Raw genomic sequence first — 22,918 nt, 5'->3', positions numbered from 1 at the left:
ACTTGTACATTACATGATCTACTTGTGAAATTAGAAAATTTGATGAAAAATATTATATAATATTGAACTTTGTAAAGAAATCTTTAATATTTGAAATAAAATTATTTTTTTAATTGTTTATCCAGATTTAATATCAGCCAACCTTGAACTGTTGAATGTTGCATGCTGATTTAATCTTAGCTGACCTTTGACTCCTGCATGTTCGATGATGTATTGTAACACTTCTAAATCATCTATGGATAGGGCATCATACGCTGACTAACAATGCAAGCACTTGTTATTGAAAACAGTGTTTGAAACATTGCAACAATAGCTCCTAATACAAACTGAGGTTTAAGAGACTGCACGATCTCGTTACAGAGCCTCCACCAGATACGCTATACCTAATCTTTACACTTTGATGTTAACTTCACTTTGTTGTTTAACTTCACTTTGTTGTTTAACTGCACTTGAATATACGCAGAAATCTTTTGACAATCCAATTTTCAGTTATTACTTGGTGATAATAAAGTCTACGCAGTAGTAAAACAAGTTAATGTATTATGTTTGTAGCTCAGATCTTTCATTTGCATCAATACTGTCTGCACAGTGACATACTCAATTACATAATCTGCAAATCAGAAATTGTTCAAGTGTAAAAGTCTAATACTGTAACATGAAGATTAATACAGAAATGAAACAGAATAAATCAAGGAATTTCTGTTGTGAATCATTAGCACAGAATAACATCATCATTTCATTAATATTCATAGTACATATAATACATAATTAATCATTTCCACCGCTGTATTAAAACCCATTGAATTCTACATAGCAACCACCTTAAAAACATGTTTCCATTGTTGTTTTCATCTTTCATTGTCAAAACCTCAAAAATAATAAGATGACTAACTACTGCTAGATATCTCAAAATTATGTTATCAAATATATAATTATGAGTATGTTATTAATTTTATGTTAAAAAATGCTGGTTCAGTAAATTAGAACTAGACATCCTGAAAATTACTGGGGTTATGCTCACTTGTAATATCTGAGCAAGCCTGGAATATGTCATGATAAAATCAAAGGCTCTGTATGCGCCACTTTTTGGAGGATACAAGTAAACTAGTTTTATAACCAAAATTATTTGCCAGTTATTTACGGAGTTATGGCCCTTTGAAGAATTACCGAAACAGTTTCCGGTCAATGACTTGAGTAATTTTAAATGGATTAATTTCAAACTTGGTAGGAAGGTTCATTGCCATGAAAGCTCGGACAAAATTGATAACCAAATTATTTGCCGGTTATTTTCGCAGTTATGGCCCTTTGAAGAATTGCCGAAACAGTTTCCGCTCAATAGCTTCAGTATTTTTGAATAGATTCATTTCAAACTTTATAGGATGAAAGCTCAGACAAGTTTGATAACCAAAATTATTCGCCAGTTATTTACGCAGTTATGGCCCTTTGTAGAATTGCCAAAACAGTTTCCCCTCAATAACTTCAGTAGTTTTGAATAGATTCATTTCAAACTTCATAGGAAGGTTCATTTCTATGAAAGCTTGCACAAGTTCGATAACCATTATCCGCCTGTTATTAAGGGAGTTAGGGCCTTTATAGAATTGACGTAACAGTTTCCGCTCAATAACTTAAGTCATTTTGAATAGATTCATTTCAAACTTCATAGAAAGGTTCATTTCTATGTAAGCTTAGGATAACCAAAATTATTTGCCAGTTATTTACGGAGTTATGGCCCTTTGTAGAATTTCCGAAACAGTTTCCGCTCAATGACTTGAGTAATTTTGAATGGATTGATTTCAAACTTGGTAGGAAGATTCATTGCCATGAAAGCTTGGAAAAGTTCGATAACCAAAAGTAATTGGCTATTATTTATGCAGTTATGGCCCTTTGTAGAATTGACACTTATCTCTCCAAAATTTATGCACTTATGACCCTTTGTGGCAAACTGCTCATTTGACATCTGACGGGCGTATCATGTACCGCTTTGCTGAACTCTTGTTGTACTTGAAATCAATCAAAAAGCTAACCTGATGCCTTAAATTTTGTCCCAACATATTCCAGTTGTGCAGAGAGCATAAGCCCTGGCATTTCAAGGATGAGAATGTAGTGAAAAGAGTCACATTATGATTTAGACAGTAACCAAGGTTGTATTTGAATTATTTGATCAGCTAGGTTTTTTTAATGTAAAGAGTTGATTTCTGCAGTGGCCTATGTGGTGATTATCTATATGTTCGGATCTTATGTAACCAGGACAACTTACTTAAATTTTCGTAAGTTCCCTATCAGATTTGTTACTATGTGGGTTTTGTTTTAATAGCTTAGTTCATTAGTAAATGATTAATTACATTGAAAGCAAAACATTTACAGTGTAGATGAAGGTCACTCATTATTGGACCAATGACAAGTGTGGATAGCAGTGTCATTCTCTACCACTGCTTGTCTGATCCGTTTGTGTCACGTTCCTTCAGTAGCCTGCACTGTAGTCGTGATGTCTGTTACTGATGTCGACACTGCATGTTACAGTTACAACCAATTCCCGTTGTTATGTACCACTATATAACTTCCTTATTTTATTTATATGTTATTCCATGGTGTTGGCTGTCTTGACTCTATACATAATTAATGCTGTAAAAACAAGTACATTCTGTTGTAGATATATATTTTTTATAGATGACATTTATAAATATTTCACTTGTTATGTTGGCATGATATAGTCTTGGGTCTTTTGTATATAGACTGTGAATTTCAGCATTTAAGTTTTATATTTTATGTGACTGCATTGGTTTAATACTTAAGTGTCACATACCATGTACAATAGATGTTTCATCCTCACCACAGAAACAACCTAAACAATTTTAGCACAAAAATAAAAATGAAGAGAGATTTAACATTGTTCTTTGTTTGCCTTGATAAACTTAAACAAAATGTGGAAAATGGTTACCTTGATAAAAGAAATGTTTGAGACAAAATGGTGGAACTGTGATGTATGATATGAAAAAAATATGCAGGTGCTTGTTTGGAAAAGTCATCCAGAGAAAGTGGGCCTTCAGTAGTTTGAGACAATTGTTGTGTACTTTACAGCATCTCTAATGCGTCATTCCGTTTCAACTTGATCTTTTAATGCTGCTTGGATATCACGTTTTAGCCAGAAGCAAAAGTTCTTCGATCAAATCCATGTAATGAGCAACAGTGGGGGTTCGACATTTTACCCCCAGTCCTATCTAGAACTAGTCATATACAGATGTATGTCGCACACAGGGTGGCCAAGTACCAACCTGGTCATCCTAGGAGAAAGCTATCACAACGTAAACCTGTAAGAAGGTCCAGGCATGAGAGGGGATTGTTCCCTGGCCATGATCTTGAGGGGAATGGGAAGGACTCGTTGATTACTTGCCCCGATTCTGATGGGAAGGTGATGGTTCCTAATCCTGATTCTGATGGGAAGGTGATGGTTCCTAATCCTAATTCTGATGAGAAGGGGAAGGGGATGGTTCCTAATCCTGAATCTGATGAGAAGGGGATGGTTCCTAATTATTATTCTGATAGAAAGGGAAATGCAGGCATTCTTAATTCTGATTCTGATGGGAAGGGGAAATTGGTGATTTCTAACCCTGATTTTGCTGGGAAAGGAAATGCAGGCATTCCTAATTCTGATGGTAAGGGAAAGATTTCTCATCTTGATTTTGATGGAAAAAGGAAGGCTGTGATTTCTCACCCCTATTCTGATGGGAAGGGGAAGGTGGTGTTTCCTAACCCTGACACTGTGGGGAAGGGAAAGGCTGTGATTTCAAACCCTGATTCTGATGGCAAGGGGAATTTTGGTATTTCTCATCCTAACCCTATGGGGAAGGAGAAGGCAGGTATTTCTCAGCCTGACCCTTTGGGGAAGGAGAAGGCAGGTATTTCTCAGCCTGACCCTATGGGGAAGGGTAAGGAGGTGATGGTATTACCCTCAATTAAGTCGACAAATCACAGTATCACATCTACAGATGATAGCATTAAAACCCATATTGCCAAACTAAAACAAATGAAGGACAATAGTTTGAACCAAACCCCAGTTTTACCTGCTATAGGTTCCTCTTTTTCAGTAGATTTACATAGAGATTCTTTACTTACAAATATTGACTCAAAAAGTATCAGTACAAATGAAGTCAATAAGTATGAAAGTGAAAAAGTTTCAAATGATAGAGCTAGCAAGTTGTGTAAGTCTGTGACAAAAAGTTCCGTACATTTGTTTCCCAAAGTTACCGGTGAAGTAGTTGATATAGGTAACCATGAAGATAGGTCTGGAAACTCAGCACTCTCTCAGGTAGAGAGTAGTGATGACACCGAGGGGGAAGGGTTTAGGATTGGGGTGTCTATAACAGGGATAGATAGAGATAGAATGGAGTTCACTCAGGTCAGAAACAGTGATCAGACATTTGAGAAACAAATACAAAAGGACCTGGGAACTTCACAACAAGACGCATGCTCAACAGCATTGTCTTCTGGTCAAATGGAGAGGAAACTAGTTTTTGAGGGAGTCAACAACTCTAGGCAACCAAAGAGAATGGACTCGTACAGTAGTGACCAGACAATCAGTGATGGCGCGAGTATGACAAAAGGATATCAGCAGTCAGGCAACAGCCTGTCAGCCTCGGCCGGGAAACTGTCCTCCCTAACAAGGTCAGAGGGCAGTATGGAGGGAGCAGACAAGGCAAGCCCCCTGGTTATTAAATCTGCATGTTGTTAGTATTGTGTTATACTGTGTCTCTACCTCTGCCATTACTAACCTCCTTGTCAAACACCAAACAGTTGCTCACAAAGCTAAAATGATCTTTTGATAGTTGTACAGTATGTTATACACGCACTGCTGATTGAAAACTTTTCTGATTGTTATCTTAATAGCTTTCAGTTCAGCTAGCACATAAAGTTACATCAATATTTCAGTGATTATGTTACTGTTTGGATGTGAACCCTAGACAAGGGGGAGTAGTGGCAGAGAAACTGGTGATGAGTGTGTACTGGATTTGCTGTTGTGTATGAAACTGTTTCCTTGCCACTTCTTGTAAGATGTAACAAACTTTGTGAAAGTGAGGCAGATTCAGCTTGATATTTCTTAAATATCTTTCACAGTTTGAAATCACATTCAAATATTAAAACTAACTGATTATTTTTATCCCGTCAGGCTAATTGTGTTGTTTTGCTATCAAAATTTGTATCAAAGATGACTATTTCAAAATTATACATAGTGTATAGGTAAATAAACCTGTGTTGAAAGTTCCTACATTTAAATCTTGAAAAAAAACCAATACCTGGTACATGTGGTCAGACGATTTGTTAAAAAGGAAATTAAATAATAAATAAAAATGTAAAAGAATCCATAAAAAGTTGCATTGCAATCAATCTGGAAATGAAAAATACCTGTAAATTAAGCTTGTAAGCAACATGTTTTTCATGAAATTTGTTCTTTTTTACAGACTTTTCTACTTTCACTTTCCAACTGTTCTCCCCTGCACATCATCCCATTCCCTTAAGTTCTGGAAATGGTTCTACAGGTACAGAAAAAATACCTTTTCTGCGAATATTGAATTAAACTGAATTAGAAATGACAGTGTAATGATTCTATCTGGTTATCCCTGACAGTTTACACTGCACCATTCATCAAGTATCACCTCTTCTGGGTTTGGTGGAACAGCACAAGCAGAGCACTTGTTCTCAATAATAAAACACTCTTTGGAATGCTTCATTTTGATAAATAGTAGTAATTTTATGTCCAATTTGCTCAGAAATTTTCATGAATATTTGAGAAAGCTTTTAATATGAGAATGACATATAAAGACATCGTGACTATTTAACCGTGATATTTATGATATTTCGTTGAATCTCTGTCACATACAACTGGTACAGCCTTGTGTGCATGCTTTTGAATGGTTGTTATTGTTGTTAATGGTTGTATTATACTTTGTTTGAACCAAATTATGAATTGTTGTATTTGTAATACATGTTGTTTGATTTTTTACTTTTCTACAGTTTATTTGTTGTTGTGAGTTGAGTTTTTGTTGTCAACGTATGGACACATGTCATGTCCAGTCTAGTGAGTATATGATGTTTTTCTCCGAATTAAACATGAATACTGACAATGTATCTGGCTGTAGGCTTGATTGTAGATTCATAACGGCTGAAATAGAGTTTATAATATAGATTGATGAGTTAGATTACATCTGATAATTGTGTGAGTAATCTATAGTTTAAGTAACATTAGAATACCAGTACAATAAACTTGTGACGATGACAAAGTACAGGTGTAACATATAGAAAAGTGTGACTGTACTGACAATATCACACACAGATAAGTGTGAAAATGACAACAATATAACATTTACATGTTGTGCTGGTGTGATGAATTGATTGTAATTAAGCTCTCAGGTTTATGTGTGCAGAACAAACAAATGCTTTATGTGTTTTTTGGAAATTGTTTTGTGTGTTTGCTTTAAATTTTGATCCATGGATATGTGATCATACTTGAATTAGTTCAGTTTTTATTTTTTCAAGACTTTATAAGAAAAGTTTTTATCAATATGTAAAATGAATTATTACCAAGTCCTGTGCTTACCTATTAACGTTTAAAAAATAATAAATAAAAATGCTCTTGATCGACTTATCGTAAAAACTTAAGTTTCCTAGTTCTTGCGATTCTTGTAAGTAATGATTAAAACTCTGACCGTGTTTTTTAAATGGACGAGTTAATTACTGTGAAATGTATGCTCGTTACAGTACCAGGATGATGCAAGATCAGAAATGACAAGCCGGTCAGATCGGTCTAGTGTCGTGAGTGACAAAAAGAACCCCCAGCAGGCACAGACAGATAGCGATGCTAAACAGCTGTTCAACGCCTCCAAACTGATAGGCAGAGGTAAGTTTGTTGAAGTTATCCCCCTTACATGACTTGTCAATTGTAATACACACCCATTCATAACTGATATAGAAAGGTACATCACATTTTTTTTTTATTTGTACTGGTTACTTGGCTGCATTATGTATGTTTGATGAGTTTCGTCTTCCTGTAACCATTAAAAAAGGTAGAATTTTTTTTGTTGTTATTGTAGTTCACCCAGAAGACATAATTATTAGGACCTGTGTGAGACGCAACCAGAAACAGAGAATGAAGACCAAGGCCAGATTTGAGGAACTCTATGAACTGGTAAGGTAGAAGCTGTTGATATCTTAATCAGTTTATACAAAAGTGCCTCGTACAACAAGAACCGTGTCACTGTAAATGGGTATGATTACGGATGGCATATATTTGTCGGACTAATTGCTCTTTCAGCATATGAATAGGCTAAGGTGTTGTTTTTCCTTTGGCTCTTCTCATTTTTGCTACAGGTATTTAAAATGTCTTAAAGCAAACTCATGGACCTATTATTTAGACACCATACACCTGAATTAATTGTTACTCACACAATTATCAGATATATACCTGTATGGAACTATAGCCTACTCACATAATTATCAGATATATACCTGTATGGAATTATAGCTTACCCACACAATTATCAGATATATACCTGTATGGAACTATAGCTTACTCACAGAAATATCAGATATATACCTGTATGGAATTATAGCTTACTCACACAATTATCAGAAATATACCTGTATGGAACTATAACTTACTCACACAATTATCAGATATATACCTGTATTGAACTATAGCTTACTCACAGAATTATCAGATATATACCTGTATGGAATTATAGCTTACTCACACAATTATCAGATATATTCCTGTATGGAACTATAGCTTACTCACACAATTATCAGATATATACCTGTACGGAACTATAGCTTACTCACAGAAATATTAGATATATACCTGTATGGAACTATAGCCTACTCATACAATTATCAGATATATACCTGCATGGAACTATAGCTTACTCACAGATGTATCAGATATATACCTGTATGGAACTATAACTTACTCACACAATTATCAGAAATATACCTGTATGGAACTAGAGCCTTCTCATACAATTATCAGATATATACCTGTATGGCACTATAGCTTACTCACAGAATTATCAGATATCTACCTGTATGGAACTATAGCTTACTCAAAGACGTTTTGGATATATACTTGTATGGAACTATAGATTACTCACACAAATATCAGATATATCCCTGTATGGAACTATAGCCTACTCACATAATTATCAGATATATACCTGTATGGAACTATAGCTTACTCACAGACGTTTTGGATATATACCTGTATGGAACTATAGCTTACTCACACAAATATCAGATATATACCTGTATGGAACTATAGCTTATACTCACAGAATTATCAGATATATACCTGTATGGAACTATAGCCTACTCACAGACGTTTCGGATATATACCTGTATGGAACTATAGCTTACTCACACAATTATCAGATATATACCTGTATGGAACTATAGCTTACTCACAGACGTTTTGTATATATACCTGTATGGAACTATAGCTTACTCACAGACGTTTTGTATATATACCTGTATGGAACTATAGCTTACTCACAGAATTATCAGATATATACCTGTATGGAACTGCAGCTTACTCAGAGACTTTCTAGGCATATTCACAGACTTACTAAACACCACCATTTATTGAGTTATATTTCTCACTGACGTATTAGACATTTTACTCACAGATTTAATTATACATGTAAGGAATATGTTCACAGGAGCTGATTCCAGAATTGAAGTCTGGGCTTGGTGCCAGCTGGTTCCTTGTAATTGATGCACTCCTTGATGACCGCACTACCTGTTCAGCAAGGGCGATGCACGATGCTCTGGAGGTATGCAATCTCTGTATAATATCTGATGGTCAACTGTGTGTAGTGATAATACCATTCCATCATTGGTCTGTCAATATCATGTGTGTAGTGATAATACCATCCCGTCATTGGTCTGTCAATATCATGTGTGTAGTGATAATACCATCCCGTCATTGGTCTGTCAATATCATGTGTGTAGTGATAATACCATCCCGTCATTGGTCTGTCAATATCATGTGTGTAGTGATAATACCATCCCGTCATTGGTCTGTCAATATCATGTGTGTAGTGATAATACCATCCCGTCATTGGTCTGTCAATATCATGTGTGTAGTGATAATACCATCCCGTCATTGGTCTGTCAATATCATGTGTGTAGTGATAATACCATCCCGTCATTGGTCTGTCAATATCATGTGTGTAGTGATAATACCATCCCGTCATTGGTCTGTCAATATCATGTGTGTAGTGATAATACCATCCCGTCATTGGTCTGTCAATATCATGTGTGTAGTGATAATACCATCCCGTCATTGGTCTGTCAATATCATGTGTGTAGTGATAATACCATCCCGTCATTGGTCTGTCAATATCATGTGTGTAGTGATAATACCATCCCGTCATTGGTCTGTCAATATCATGTGTGTAGTGATAATACCATCCCGTCATTGGTCTGTCAATATCATGTGTGTAGTGATAATACCATCCCGTCATTGGTCTGTCAATATCATGTGTGTAGTGATAATACCATCCCGTCATTGGTCTGTCAATATCATGTGTGTAGTGATAATACCATCCCGTCATTGGTCTGTCAATATCATGTGTGTAGTGATAATACCATCCCGTCATTGGTCTGTCAATATCATGTGTGTAGTGATAATACCGTCTCGTCATTGGTCTGTCAATATCATGTGTGTAGTGATAATACCATCCCGTCATTGGTCTGTCAATATCATGTGTGTAGACAACCTACTCAAACTGAGTGGAAGGGGTCATTAATGTCATATTGCAATAAACACAATAGAAAGGCGTCACTTTTTTGTATGTAATGGATAATATTTTTTGTCAAGACTATATATTAGCTACTTACTGCAATATACTTTGTTTTAGGATGGGAATTACAACACAGCCGTAGAGATTCTTTGTCTAAGTACACCACAGTCCTTGGCTACCCTAAATGACCTCTACAACAAAGGTAGGTAATAACCATACTTGTGTATGTCTTATTTACCTTTTCAAATTAATGACATAATCATATGTTTCTCTGTTTTACCTGTATATCAACACTTTATAATTTTTAAGATGGATTTATAAGTCCCTGCAAGAAAAGTTACTATGGGACCAACAAGTACACCTTTTCCAGCCATTTCTGTCTCACCAGATTAAAGTGTTTCAGAATACTAATTTGTCTCAAAGATAGAAAAGGAATAATAAGGTATCATTATACATGCTGCAATTCTTTAACAAGACATTTTAAAATACCCAGGCTGCGAATGCTGAATGTAAAAAATTACAGTTTTTGACGCTTTCATTTCTCACAATAAAATGTAGCATCTTAACTATTCTAACGAGCTCAAATGTACAGGTTACAGATCCGAACATGCTGATCAAGGTCACCACTCAGTTTACACCATAAGTAGAAAGCCTGAAAGGGTTGGAGTTATCTCCCTTCTACCATTTATTTTAATAAGTCAAAGAACTTGTCACCTAATTTTTTATCAAATGTTCAAACTTCATTTAGTTTTATATGAGTTCTCTAATTTCATTAGGGTACATCAATTTAATCAGGTTTGTATGTTATGTTTCATACAGTAATTCAACAACTACGTGTAATCAAAACATGCTTCTTCAACAATTGTGTCACCGGACCTATACACTATTTAAATGATGAATTATTTTGTAACACAGTATAAATGTTGTCATTGAGGCCTATATCTATTGTAGACTACGCTGTGACTTTGGAGGCAAACATCACAGATAAGACTGAAGCCCCAGAACAGACTCTACTACTCGCTCTACATACGGTACAAGCACACACAGCAAATCAAAATCATCAATTCCCTCGGGTTTATTCTTGATTTTTTCCCCAATGGAAATACCATATAGGTCATAGATCCGATACATTACCTATCAACCGTAGGTAAACCTGGTAAGATCAGAACATTTTGTGTATTTAATGGGTTGTCAAAACTATAGGATCTTCTGTTCATTTACCCCTGTAGAGCCATTGAGCTATTCAAACATAAATATGGAGCTGAAATGAACTTTTCTGTCTTTGTCAGGGTCGTGATGAGTCGGTAAAGGTAGAGGAGAAGGAGGCTGAAAAGGATGCAGATTCTCTGTACGAGGTAAATCATCTATTACCGATCCCATTTGGAAAGATTTATAATGTCTATATACCTCAGCTGGATTTATTTGGCCATCATAGTTCCACGTCTGACATTGGAGTTTTACAGTTTTAGAAGTGCTGAGTAATGAGTATGGAGTTCCAAATGTTCACTTATCAACACATGTAACAAGAGTCTGTGTTGTATTGTTATCAATTTCTAAAAATCCAAATTGAATATTATTTTTGTTAAATTTTCAGTCAGGAGACGGTCGTTGGAGCAGTGACACAGGACCTTTCATCAAGATGGTTTGTGGACGTAACTTTGCCCACATTCGAGTCGTCCTGAACTTGTATCAGGTTTTGACAGGAGGGAAGGATGTGACAGAGGACATAAAGAGTGAATGTGCACGCCAGTATGCCGACTGTCTCATGACTATGGGTATGTTTGAAGCTTCCCTATCGGATTTGTCTAGGTCAGGTCCCGGGAGCAATCAATGTCTCGCTCATGTTCTCAGTAGATATGAACAAAAGACTTCAATGACTTCAGACTATGAAAGGATCGATCTGGCTGAAATAAAATGTTCATTTTGCTATCAAATTACAATCAACCCATTCTACACCAATTCATAAGCCAGTGAAATTCAGCATATATTCCATAATAGTTTATGAATTTGCATGAATCATTTGAATGTATACACACTTTATAAAGAACTTTTATACGTTATTCTTCATATAAAATTTGTGCTTATCTGAATATTGTGCACCTTATTATGCAAGCCTATGGTTTCTCAAAAGATCATCCGATAAAATCAGAGGGCCATTACACAAAAATTCCACTGTTATTCAACCATAGCAGAGTTATGGAGGGATTATCAAAAACGTCATAAAAAACAATTAAATTGTCATTAAAAACAATTACCAGGTAGTTAAAATCACTGGTGCAAGGGGTTGTTATACATTTATTGTGTTACAGATATTGTATTGGGGTTATAATTTTATTTCATCATAAACAGATATTGGGATTACAATCTAATTGATTGGTCCATGTTACAGATATGGTATTGGTGTTATGTAACATTTCCTTGTGCAGTTAAGATAGCTCCTCCTTTTACCGGTACTTACTATTGATACAGAGCCTTCACCATAAACACAGTATGAAATCTTATTTAGAGAATAATATTCAATTTTGAGTGACTGTCAATCTACTTATACAGTAAAACGATTGCTTACTTGTCCTATGTGCTAAATTAAATACCTTGCAGTTATTAAATATGCGGTAGGGAACGGAAAAGGAGGAGCTATCTTAACTGCATATGGAAATGTTACATAACACCAATACCATATCTGTAACATGGACCAATGAATTAGATTGTAATCCCAATATCTGTTTATGATGAAATAAAATTATAACCCCAATACAATATCTGTAACACAATAATGTATTTTATGCACCCCCCACTTTGGGTATTAAATTTCTGGAGAAAAAAAATGAGCAAATTACATGGGTTTTTACGGTACTAGAAATCCTTTTTTTCCAAGACACTGTGGATTTTTGTGCCTTGATTTGGGGATGTTGTTATCTCTCATCAAGAACAGTAATTTGATTGTCTGCCTCCATGGATGGAGCGCTGATTGAGTTTGAATGCCTAATGCATGTATAATGCTATAACATTGTGAAATCCCAGTATGAATGTCCGACATGCAAGATAGCCATATAGTTACGGATTTCCCCTTGGAATTCATGCCGGAGACCACTTTCCTGCTGTAATTATGTATTTATAACCATATCCTCAGTTTTTCTATTTTCTTGATGCTGATATAAGTGAAATACAAATGAAGTTATTATAAGGAGGATCAAGTGCATTCAGTATGCAGTATGAAATCCACAGATTCCAGCACTTAGTCTATACATACATGGATTCCAGCACTTAGTCTCTACATACATGGATTCCAACACTTAGTCTATACATACATGGAGTCCAGCACTTAGGCTATGCATACATGGATTCCAACACTTAGTCTATACATACATGGGTTCCAGCACTTAGTCTATACTTACATGGATTCGAGCACTTAGGCTATACATACATGGATTCCAGCACTTAGTCTATGCATACATGGATTCCAGCACTTAGTCTATACATACATGGATTCGAGCACTTAGTCTATACATACATGTTTCCTGTCTGTTACGGACTTCTATGAGACCTATTAAGAGTAGAATGGACAGTGATTTGTGGAATTCTAAAACTTCTCTTTTTGTCCATTACAGTGAATTGTGTGAGAGGAGCCGACACTTATTTTGCTGATAAGATTTTCAAGAACATGTCTGCCAAAGACCAGGACTTCGTCAACATGCTCGTGGCTCGGTCTGAGGTGAGGTGTACCGGCGTTAACAGGGATGGCCCTCAAGATAGCTTCTGTAGCAATGCTTGTCATTTTGCTTAAGGCTGCTAAACTGCCTTATTATTGCCAGTCATCCCCAAATGAATAATGATTGAGAAAACCTGATTTTTTTTCCAATTTTCTGAAAATTCAATTCAATTTTTTTTTTTTAAGAACTTATTTATTTTTTGTTTTATCTCATTTCCCGATTTTATAATTTGACAATGACAACCCTTCGAAAGAATTGAGGATAAAAATAACTAACAAATCCTTACCAAGGGCTTATTTTAAAATTGCTGGAACCATCCAATGTTCTGACAGTATTTAATGTATTATTCTGTCTGCAAGCTGGTTTTAGCCAAAAACCACGTCCCAAAGCCTCAGCAGTGCTGTTACTGCTACAGGATATTGTTTTTCATTCAGCCATCCTTCTATTAACTTTGTATGTTTTTACTTCTACTTGTCAACATTTCTACAGATATAACGGGGACCAATTTAGGAGTCAAGAATCTCAATTCATACTTTTGGGAAATAAGCTTCAAACATTTTTTGGTCTAACGTCCACAGTAACTATCAGGAATGGTTAGAGTTGTTTGGTCTAACGTCCACAGTAACTATCAGGAATGGTTAGGGTTGTTTGGTCTAACATCCACAGTAACTATCAGGAATGGTGAGAGTTGTTTGTTCTAACATCCACAGTATCTATCAGGAATTGTTAGGGTTGTTTGGTCTAACGTACACAGTAACTATCAGGAATGGTGAGAGTTGTTTGTTCTAACATCCACAGTAACTATCAGGAATGGTTAGGGTTGTTTGGTCTAACGTCCACAGTAACTATCATGAATGGTTAGAGTTGTTTGGTCTAACGTCCACAGTAATTATCAGGAATGGTTAGAGTTGTTTGGTCTAACATCCGCAGTAACTATCAGGAATGGTTAGGGATGTTTGGTCTTACATCCCCAGTAACTATCAGTAATGGTTAGAGTTGTTTGGTCTAACATCCGCAGTAACTATCAGGAATGGTTAGGGTTGTTCTATAGGGTTGTTCTAAAGGGTTGTTTGGTCTAAGGTCCACAGTAACTATCAGGAATGGTTAGGGATGTTTGGTCTAACGTCCACAGTAACTATCATGAATGGTTAGAGTTGTTTGGTCTAACATCAACAGTAACTATCAGTAATGGTTAGGGTTGTTTGGTCTAACATCCCCAGTAACTATCAGGAATGGTTAGGGTCTTACGTACACAGTTACTATCAGGAATGGTTAGGGTTGTTTGTTCTAACGTCCACAGTAACTATCAGGAATGGTTAGGGATGTTTGGTCTTACATCCCCAGTAACTATCAGTAATGGTTAGAGTTGTTTGGTCTAACATCCGCAGTAACTATCAGGAATGGTTAGGGTCTTACGTACACAGTTACTATCAGGAATGGTTAGGGTTGTTCTAAAGGGTTGTTCTAAAGGGTTGTTTGGTCTAAGGTCCACAGTAACTATAAGGAATGGTTAGGGTTGTTTGGTCTAAGATCCACAGTAACTATCAGGAATGGTGAGAGTTGTTTGTTCTAACATACACAGTAACTATCAGGAATGGTTAGGGATGTTTGGTCTTACATCCCCAGTAACTATCAGTAATGGTTAGAGTTGTTTGGTCTAACATCCGCAGTAACTATCAGGAATGGTTAGGGTCTTACGTACACAGTTACTATCAGGAATGGTTAGGGTTGTTGGGTCTAACGTCCACAGTAACTATCATGAATGGTTAGAGTTGTTTGGTCTAAGGTCCACAGTAACTATAAGGAATGGTTAGGGTTGTTTGGTCTAACGTCAACAGTAACTATCAGGAATGGTTAGAGTTGTTTGGTCTAACGTCCACAGTAATTATCAGGAATGGTTAGAGTTGTTTGGTCTAACATCCGCAGTAACTATCAGGAATGGTTAGGGATGTTTGGTCTTACATCCCCAGTAACTATCAGTAATGGTTAGAGTTGTTTGGTCTAACATCCGCAGTAACTATCAGGAATGGTTAGGGATGTTTGGTCTTACATCCCCAGTAACTATCAGTAATGGTTAGAGTTGTTTGGTCTAACGTCCACAGTAATTATCAGGAATGGTTAGAGTTGTTTGGTCTAACATCAACAGTAACTATCAGTAATGGTTAGGGTTGTTTGGTCTAACATCCCCAGTAACTATCAGGAATGGTTAGGGTTGTTTGATCTAACATCGACAGTAACTATCAGGAATGGTTAGGGATGTTTGGTCTTACATCCCCAGTAACTATCAGTAATGGTTAGAGTTGTTTGGTCTAACATCCGCAGTAACTATCAGGAATGGTTAGGGTCTTACGTACACAGTTACTATCAGGAATGGTTAGGGTTGTTGGGTCTAACGTCCACAGTAACTATCAGGAATGGTTAGGGTTGTTTGGTCTGACATCCACAGTAGCTATCAGGAATGGTTAGGGTTGTTTGGTCTAATATCCACAGTAACTATCAGGAATGGTTAGGGTTTTATGGTCTTGCATTGTTTTGTCTATGGCAGGCTTTAATATTTTTTTATGAGTTAAATGGAGTTTATCTGATTTCTATACCAACTCTCAGGAATAATTTGATATTTGCTTTTTTTTTTTAAATTTCAATCAATATCAAATCAACTGAAAGCTATTTGTAGCAATTTGTTGCCAAAGCTTTTGTTTCCATTTTGTCTGTGAATCTGCAATAAACAATAAATGTGACAGTTATGAGAAGGTTTTGTGAACACTAAGGCTGATATCTCCCTCCCCCACATATGTTTATACTAGCTCAGCATTTCTCTGCTACATCTGGTATAACTGGTACTCAAGTTCTCCGAAACAAGTCACATTTTCACCAGAACTTGAAGCATACAAATGGGTATTTACTGCAATCAGTCATCAACTTTGTCATTCCCCTGACATGTCATTGGAATCAGCTTAAAGTAATTGTTAACCATTTCTGTATTTCAAATGGAAATTTCACAAGCATGGCATGGATTATGGTAAATTATATTTTGATTAACAAAAACATGTTGTTTATTGTTCGCTTCAAAAAAAAATTCACTGCCCTTACGAAACTGGTTTTCTGGCATCACACTGATATCACACTGACATGACTAATTTCGTTTGTGCCATAGCCAGCACGATGCTCTCGCTGCAGCTTCTCCCAATCGTCTGATGGCGGTAGCTCTCGGCCTCCCAGTGAGTCCTATCAACTGTAGTGTCCTCCACACTGACTGTGTGGGGAAACCTCTACAGCCAACCTCCACTGGAAAGAGCCATACTGTCCATCCTCTGCTCCTGCACTTTTCCACCAGCTCATCATACTTGGCTTTCTTCCTCTCGTGAGCTTCCTCGCAGCCTTCCTCACATGGTACGGTGAGCTCTACGGCGATGAGGTGTCTGGATTGCTCTGTCCATATTACCATGTCAGGCCTCAGTGTTGTTCCACTATTCCTGGAAACACAAGCTTCCTGTCAAGGTCAACCTTCATCTCCCATATTGGCGCCCGTTTCAAGATGGATGAGGTGCTTCGAGGCTTCACTGTGGCTTTCTCCCCTGGTTTCACAAACTTGATACCAGCCTGGTTTGTTCTTACACCAGTTCTTTTCTTCCTTCTCTCCACTTCAAGGATATCTGCTAGGACCCACAAGACGTTGTCGTGCCTCCATCAGTATCTACCCTGTCGTGCTTCTTTGCAACCAGACAAGATATGAGCCATTATTCCTCTTCCTCCGCATAGCTTGCAGCAAGGATCCTCCGTCAATCCCCACTGATGCAGGTTAACAGGAGATGGTAGCGTGTCATACACGGATCGTAGCAGAAATGATATCCGGAAGGGCTCCATTCTCCATATTTCAGCCCACGTCATCTTCCTCTCTGGGAGATTCCATCTGGTCCACGCACCCTGTTTGCTGAGTTCTACAGATTTCCCTCTCCTCCTTTCCTCCTCAATCCTTCTGATTTCTTTCTGCACCATTTGCCGTCTTTCTTGGGTATTTGCTTTCTCCCACTGCTGGAAATGAGAGAAGCCAACTCCTTGTCTTCCGACGCAGGTATTCCCGATGATATCCTTCAACTCGAGCATACTCTCTGCTTCACCAACTGCAGTGCTTGCTGACCACTTTCTCCCTGTTCTTGTCTGTATCCCTGCCTCGCTGATTTTCACGTCTTTGGAGTCCCTCAGAGTCATCACCAGCCTGCATTTTGCTACCTTGAACTCTTCAACGACCGATTTGAATGGTAGTTGTAGTTCTGCCGAACAACTGTACAGCCCAACTGATGTGAAACTTGGTGGGACCCCAAGCCACTTCCGCAGGTACCCATTCACCATCTTCTCTAACCCTTCTACTGTTGAGGTTGGTATTTCATACAGTAGCAGCAGCCATGTGAGCCTTGGTAGCATGCCATGCTGGTATATCCATGCTTTGTACTTTCCAGGAAGTCCCGACTTGTGGATCTTCTTCATCCACTGGCGCACTTGGCTTTGGGTGTTCTTGTGGTTCTGGCTGTCACTGAATGTGTCATCAAACCATTTCCCTAGACACTTTATGGGGCTGCCAATGATTGAAGGTATCTCCTCCTCTTGGACCTTCAGTACAAACTGTCGGCTGAATCTGCCATACCTCATAATCATGCAACGTGATTTCCGAGGTTTGAACTGCATCCGTGCCCATGTAACTACCTCCTCTAGCGCGGACAAGACCCATCTGGCCTGTACATGTGTGGTGGTAGTGATCGTGGTGGTCATCCATGAAGCCTCTTTTGGCTGGTTGGTAGATGCCAGACTCCATTCTAGGTTCTCTGGTTTCTCTCTCTGCTGCCTTGATGATGATATTCATTCCCATGATGAAGAGTATAGGTGAAATGGTACATCCTGTAACTATTCCCTTTTCCAGGTCTTGCCACGCTGTAGTGCTCTCCCCAACTGTAAACCGCAACTGTATCCCTCCGAAGTAGCTCATTATCATTTTACGGATGTGCTTTGGAATATGATAAAGGTCCAGGGCTGCCTCAATCAGTTTGTGTGGTACAGATCGATAGGCCTTTGCAAGATCTAACCATACCACTGTCAGGTTACCTTTTTTCTGCTTGGCTTTTCTGATCAGTTGGCTGATGACGCTTGTATGTTCTACGCATCCTGAAATCCCGGGGATTCCTCCCTTCTGACTTGAGGTGTCGACGTATTGTTTTCCACCATGTAGGCTGTCATGCGCTTGGCAAGTATCGAGAAGAAGATCTTCCCTTCGACACTCAGCAGCGATATGGTCATAAATTGTTCTACCGTCTTGGAGTCTTTCTCTTAAGGAGCAAAGATTCCCTCTACTTTCTTCCAGCACGCCGGTATGGTCCCTTTCTTCCATACTTTACAGATAAGCTGCCACAGTCTCCTTAGCAGTCTTGGACATTTCTTGTAAACCCTGTATGCTATCCCACTTGGTCTGGGGGCTGATCCTGATCTTGCCTTTTTCACCACATCTTGAATCTCTTTCCAGGTAGGAAGTTTGGTATCCAATGGTGCACTTGGGGTATCTACCTCTAAGATTCTTGGACAATATCCTAAAGGTTCTGCTCTCCTGTTGTCTGAATGGACACCTTTGAGATGAGCTTCCACTTCCTCCTTCGAGCTTTCCAGATGGCCTGTTCTCTCTGTTCTTTGCAAAGTTTTGAGAACTGGAATGGATCTTCGACAAAATCTGCTCTTTTCTTCGCTCTCTCCTTCCTTCCCTTCCTTAGTCTTTCTGCATTCCTTAGGCGGCGAAGTGTCTCCCTAAGGGCGTCTCTTATCTGCTGTATCCCAACTTTTTCACTCTCTGGTGCTGTTTTAAACCTCCTTCTTAATTCCCTCAGCTCCTTTCGTAGTTATTTGATCTTACGTTCCCTCCTGTTCTCCTTTGTTGTCTTTCCTCTGGGTTGTGTTCTGGATGTTCCCACTCCGAATCGTTCTTTGCATACCCTGTACACAATTGACATCAGTGCTTCTACTTTCTTCTCCACATTCCACTGTAGAGTGGTCTCCAAAATAGCCTCTAGGTCCTGATCAAGATTTCGCCAAGCTGCCTCGTCATTTGTCTTGGGCCACTGCACTTTGTGTAATCTCCTGTCCCTCACTGCTTGAACACCATGGGCGCTCGCTTCATTCAAGTGACCAATGCTGCCATCTGGCGACACCGAAGCTTGGAGGCTCTCTGTACTATGGTTTGACTCCGGACTGAGTTCCTCCTGCGTCTCACCAGATTCACTGCTGATATCTGTGCGCTGCGTTAGTATCTCCCTATGGCCACATTTGATTTGGTCTTTGCCTGATGGATTTTCAGCCCTCTGATGTTCTTGCATATCTTTCCACAATGGCATCGTGCTTCGACTGGCTCTCCACTTAACGTTGTTTGGATCATCGTTGTGTTTGTCTGTGTCCTGGTCGTTTCTGTTTGATCTGTCCGAGTGAGCCTCTCATCCTCCCCCCCTCTCGGGAGGCTCTGGGGGTGTTGCTCTTTTCTTGTTTCTTTAGCTTGATATAGGTGCCCCCTTGCGGGAGCTATACTTCGAGTTGCTGTCACAAAGTACCCTGCTCCAGTTTGTTTCTGGATGTCATCTGTCTCTCCAGCGTCACTGGTCTTCCCCAGTTTCCATCCAGCTTTTCCTGGAAGTCACTGATTTCTCAGAAAAAACGATGATTGCTTACAGATGATGGTAATTCTGCATCTTGTGACATCCTTGGCTTGTAGTCCGTCACTGCTGTCATTCTAATCGCGAAGCCTCATTTGGTGTCATCAGGTGATGGCCAGCCCTCTTCAGATGTTTCGACCCTTAATCACTACATCCTCCGGCTGGTGGGTCAGTAGTGGTGGCCAAACCACTAGTCTATGTCGGCTTCCACATCTGCTCTCCTCGTTTGTGCCATAGCCAGCACGATGCTCTCTCTGCAGCTTCTCCCAATCGTCTGATGGCGGTAGATCTTGCTCTCCCATGCCAGTGAGTCCTATCGACTGTAGTGTCCTCCACACTGACTGTGTGGGGAAACCTCTACAGCCAACCTCCACTGGAAAGAGCCATACTCTCCATCCTCTGCTCCCCAACAATGTATAATTAAATAATTTTGTTTTAGGTTGTGTTTGTGACCCTTTTAATATTGCATAGTTACAATGATTTTTTTCAGTTATATTAAGAACAATATATTGACATCTGTGTCAAACACAAAGCTGTACCCTTCTGGTGTGAACACACCTGTCAGCTGCTAACCAGGTATTGACGTCATACTTGCTTCAAAGTGTGAAATAGACTGATGTATATCAATTTATGGTTCTTTTGTCTTCACATGGTGTATCTGGAATATTTTTAGTATCAGGCGCAGCTAGATATTTCAGTATAATCACCAACACATGATGTACTTATAAACAAAACCAATAAGGTTTCAGTACATAGTTTTAATTACCTGTTATTAGAGAGGAGCCGTACCCCTAAACAAAGGAATCACTGGGTTGGTCTCCGCTTGTTCATAAAAAAAACCTTTTTTATCAACAGTATGGTATAAATTTCACTGTTATATGTATCCCTGTAACTTCGGGAGTTTGTTTTAGAACAGAACTTTTTGCACTAATGTCAAAAAAGGAACGTGTGGGTTGTACATCATTGATTGATGGACTTGAGTGATGTGGCACATCTGTTATTAGTCAAATAAAAATAACATAAAATTGAAAACATAAACAGAAGGATATCCAATTATAGGAGATTTCTGATAATTTGTTGGTGTTGTCAAACTGTCCAGTAATCACGTAAACATGTGGCCAGACTGAGATTACAAAGCTGATGGACTTCATACTCATCCACTGCACACCACTGTTCACACAGACAATACCGTATTGATTACAGACAGTGATTACAGTTTAAACTCGGAGTCATACATTCTATTGTCTATTAATCCTTTCTGTAAGCATATACGCCATCATGTGGACATGCAGTCCATTACTTGTACATTTGTATTTGGGCATGTGGCCCATTACAAGTAAATTTGTAGGTTAATAAGTCTGGATCCATGTTGTAATCTGTAGTGCATTTTGTAGGCTTGAAGTCTGTGAGCATAAGGTTTGGTCCTTTGATGGTAATGTAGTCCATTATGTTGACATATGATCCATTACCAAGGAATGTCGGCATGGGATCCATTACATCAATGTAGTCCATTCTGTGTCATGTAGTAGTCTGTTGCATAAATATCCCATCCATTATGGGGACAAGTAGTACATTATGTTAGCATATCAACTGACAAGTACCTAGCCTAGCTTTAGGTATTGTTGGTTTGGTCTTCAAGGGGCCATTTAGGTGAAGGCCTAATAGGGTGACTGGATGTATACATTGTACTGTATTGTATTGTACAGTGCACAATCATCCCTTGAAGAATATTTTGCCTATTTCATTTGAATAAAGTTCACGCTGATATTCTAAGGAACCAACACATTAGGATTGCATGTCATTTAAGATATCACTGATGACAAATATTGCATAGGAAAAAATAGATGAGACTAATGTGTATTTAAGTTAGGTGAGTTCTTTTCAACATCAGTCTGAATACCTTATAGTTATATCATCCTTGTCATTACGTGTGTAAGAAACAGATATTAGAGGCACTGAGAGCATATAATGAGGCATGAGCTCCTTAGACTTACTGAGTGTAAAGAAGGAACTTCCGGGCCATCATAGCTGCTGATTGTAAGTACTGGAGTATGGGGCATTTAGGGCCACTGACCGTACGGAATGAAGTAAAGGCCCATTCGAGATGCTTGGTATAAGACGGGAACTTAGGAGTCCATCAGAGCCACTGATTGTTAGGAATAAAGTATGGGTCCATCAGAGCCTGACTGATCGTAAGGTTTAAAGTATTGGTCCATCAGAGCCACTGATTGTAAGGAATAAAGTATGGGTCCATCAGAGCCACTGATTGTTAGGAATAAAGTATGGGTCCATCAGAGCCACTGATTGTAAGGAATACAGTATGGGTCCATCAGAGCCACTGATTGTTAGGAATAAAGTATGGGTCCATCAGAGCCACTGATTGTAAGGAATACAGTATGGGGCCATCAGAGCCACTGATTGTTAGGAATAAAGTATGGGTCCATCAGAGCCACTGATTGTAAGGAATACAGTATGGGGCCATCAGAGCCACTGATTGTTAGGAATAAAGTATGGGTCCATCAGAGCCACTGATTGTAAGGAATACAGTATGGGGCCATCAGAGCCACTGATTGTTAGGAATAAAGTATGGGTCCATCAGAGCCACTGATTGTAAGGAATACAGTATGGGGCCATCAGAGCCACTGATTGTTAGGAATAAAGTATGGGTCCATCAGAGCCACTGATTGTAAGGAATACAGTATGGGGCCATCAGAGCCACTGATTGTAAGGAATA

At 38.5% G+C, this 22,918-nt stretch overlaps 1 protein-coding gene across 4 annotated transcripts in view; it reads left to right on the top strand.

Annotated features, from left to right (window-relative positions):
- The window catches only part of LOC110462058 (annexin A6-like), a 133,897-nt gene that overhangs the window by 54,442 nt on the left and 56,537 nt on the right, over positions 1-22,918 (top strand). For all 4 annotated transcript variants that reach the window (XM_021515841.1, XM_021515842.1, XM_021515839.1 and 1 more), the window contains 8 exons: positions 6,754-6,892; positions 7,086-7,180; positions 8,706-8,819; positions 9,909-9,993; positions 10,743-10,822; positions 11,081-11,146; positions 11,386-11,566; positions 13,400-13,503. In XM_021515841.1, the coding sequence (XP_021371516.1) occupies positions 6,754-6,892; positions 7,086-7,180; positions 8,706-8,819; positions 9,909-9,993; positions 10,743-10,822; positions 11,081-11,146; positions 11,386-11,566; positions 13,400-13,503 (864 nt within the window). The remainder of the gene's footprint in view (positions 1-6,753; positions 6,893-7,085; positions 7,181-8,705; positions 8,820-9,908; positions 9,994-10,742; positions 10,823-11,080; positions 11,147-11,385; positions 11,567-13,399; positions 13,504-22,918) is intronic.

The sequence above is a fragment of the Mizuhopecten yessoensis genome, unplaced genomic scaffold (assembly GCF_002113885.1).
Source record: "Mizuhopecten yessoensis strain PY_sf001 unplaced genomic scaffold, ASM211388v2 scaffold10743, whole genome shotgun sequence".
NCBI lineage: Eukaryota > Metazoa > Mollusca > Bivalvia > Pectinida > Pectinidae > Mizuhopecten > Mizuhopecten yessoensis.
Note: the sequence above shows the minus strand (reverse complement) of the source record. Positions and strands in the feature narration are given on the sequence as shown.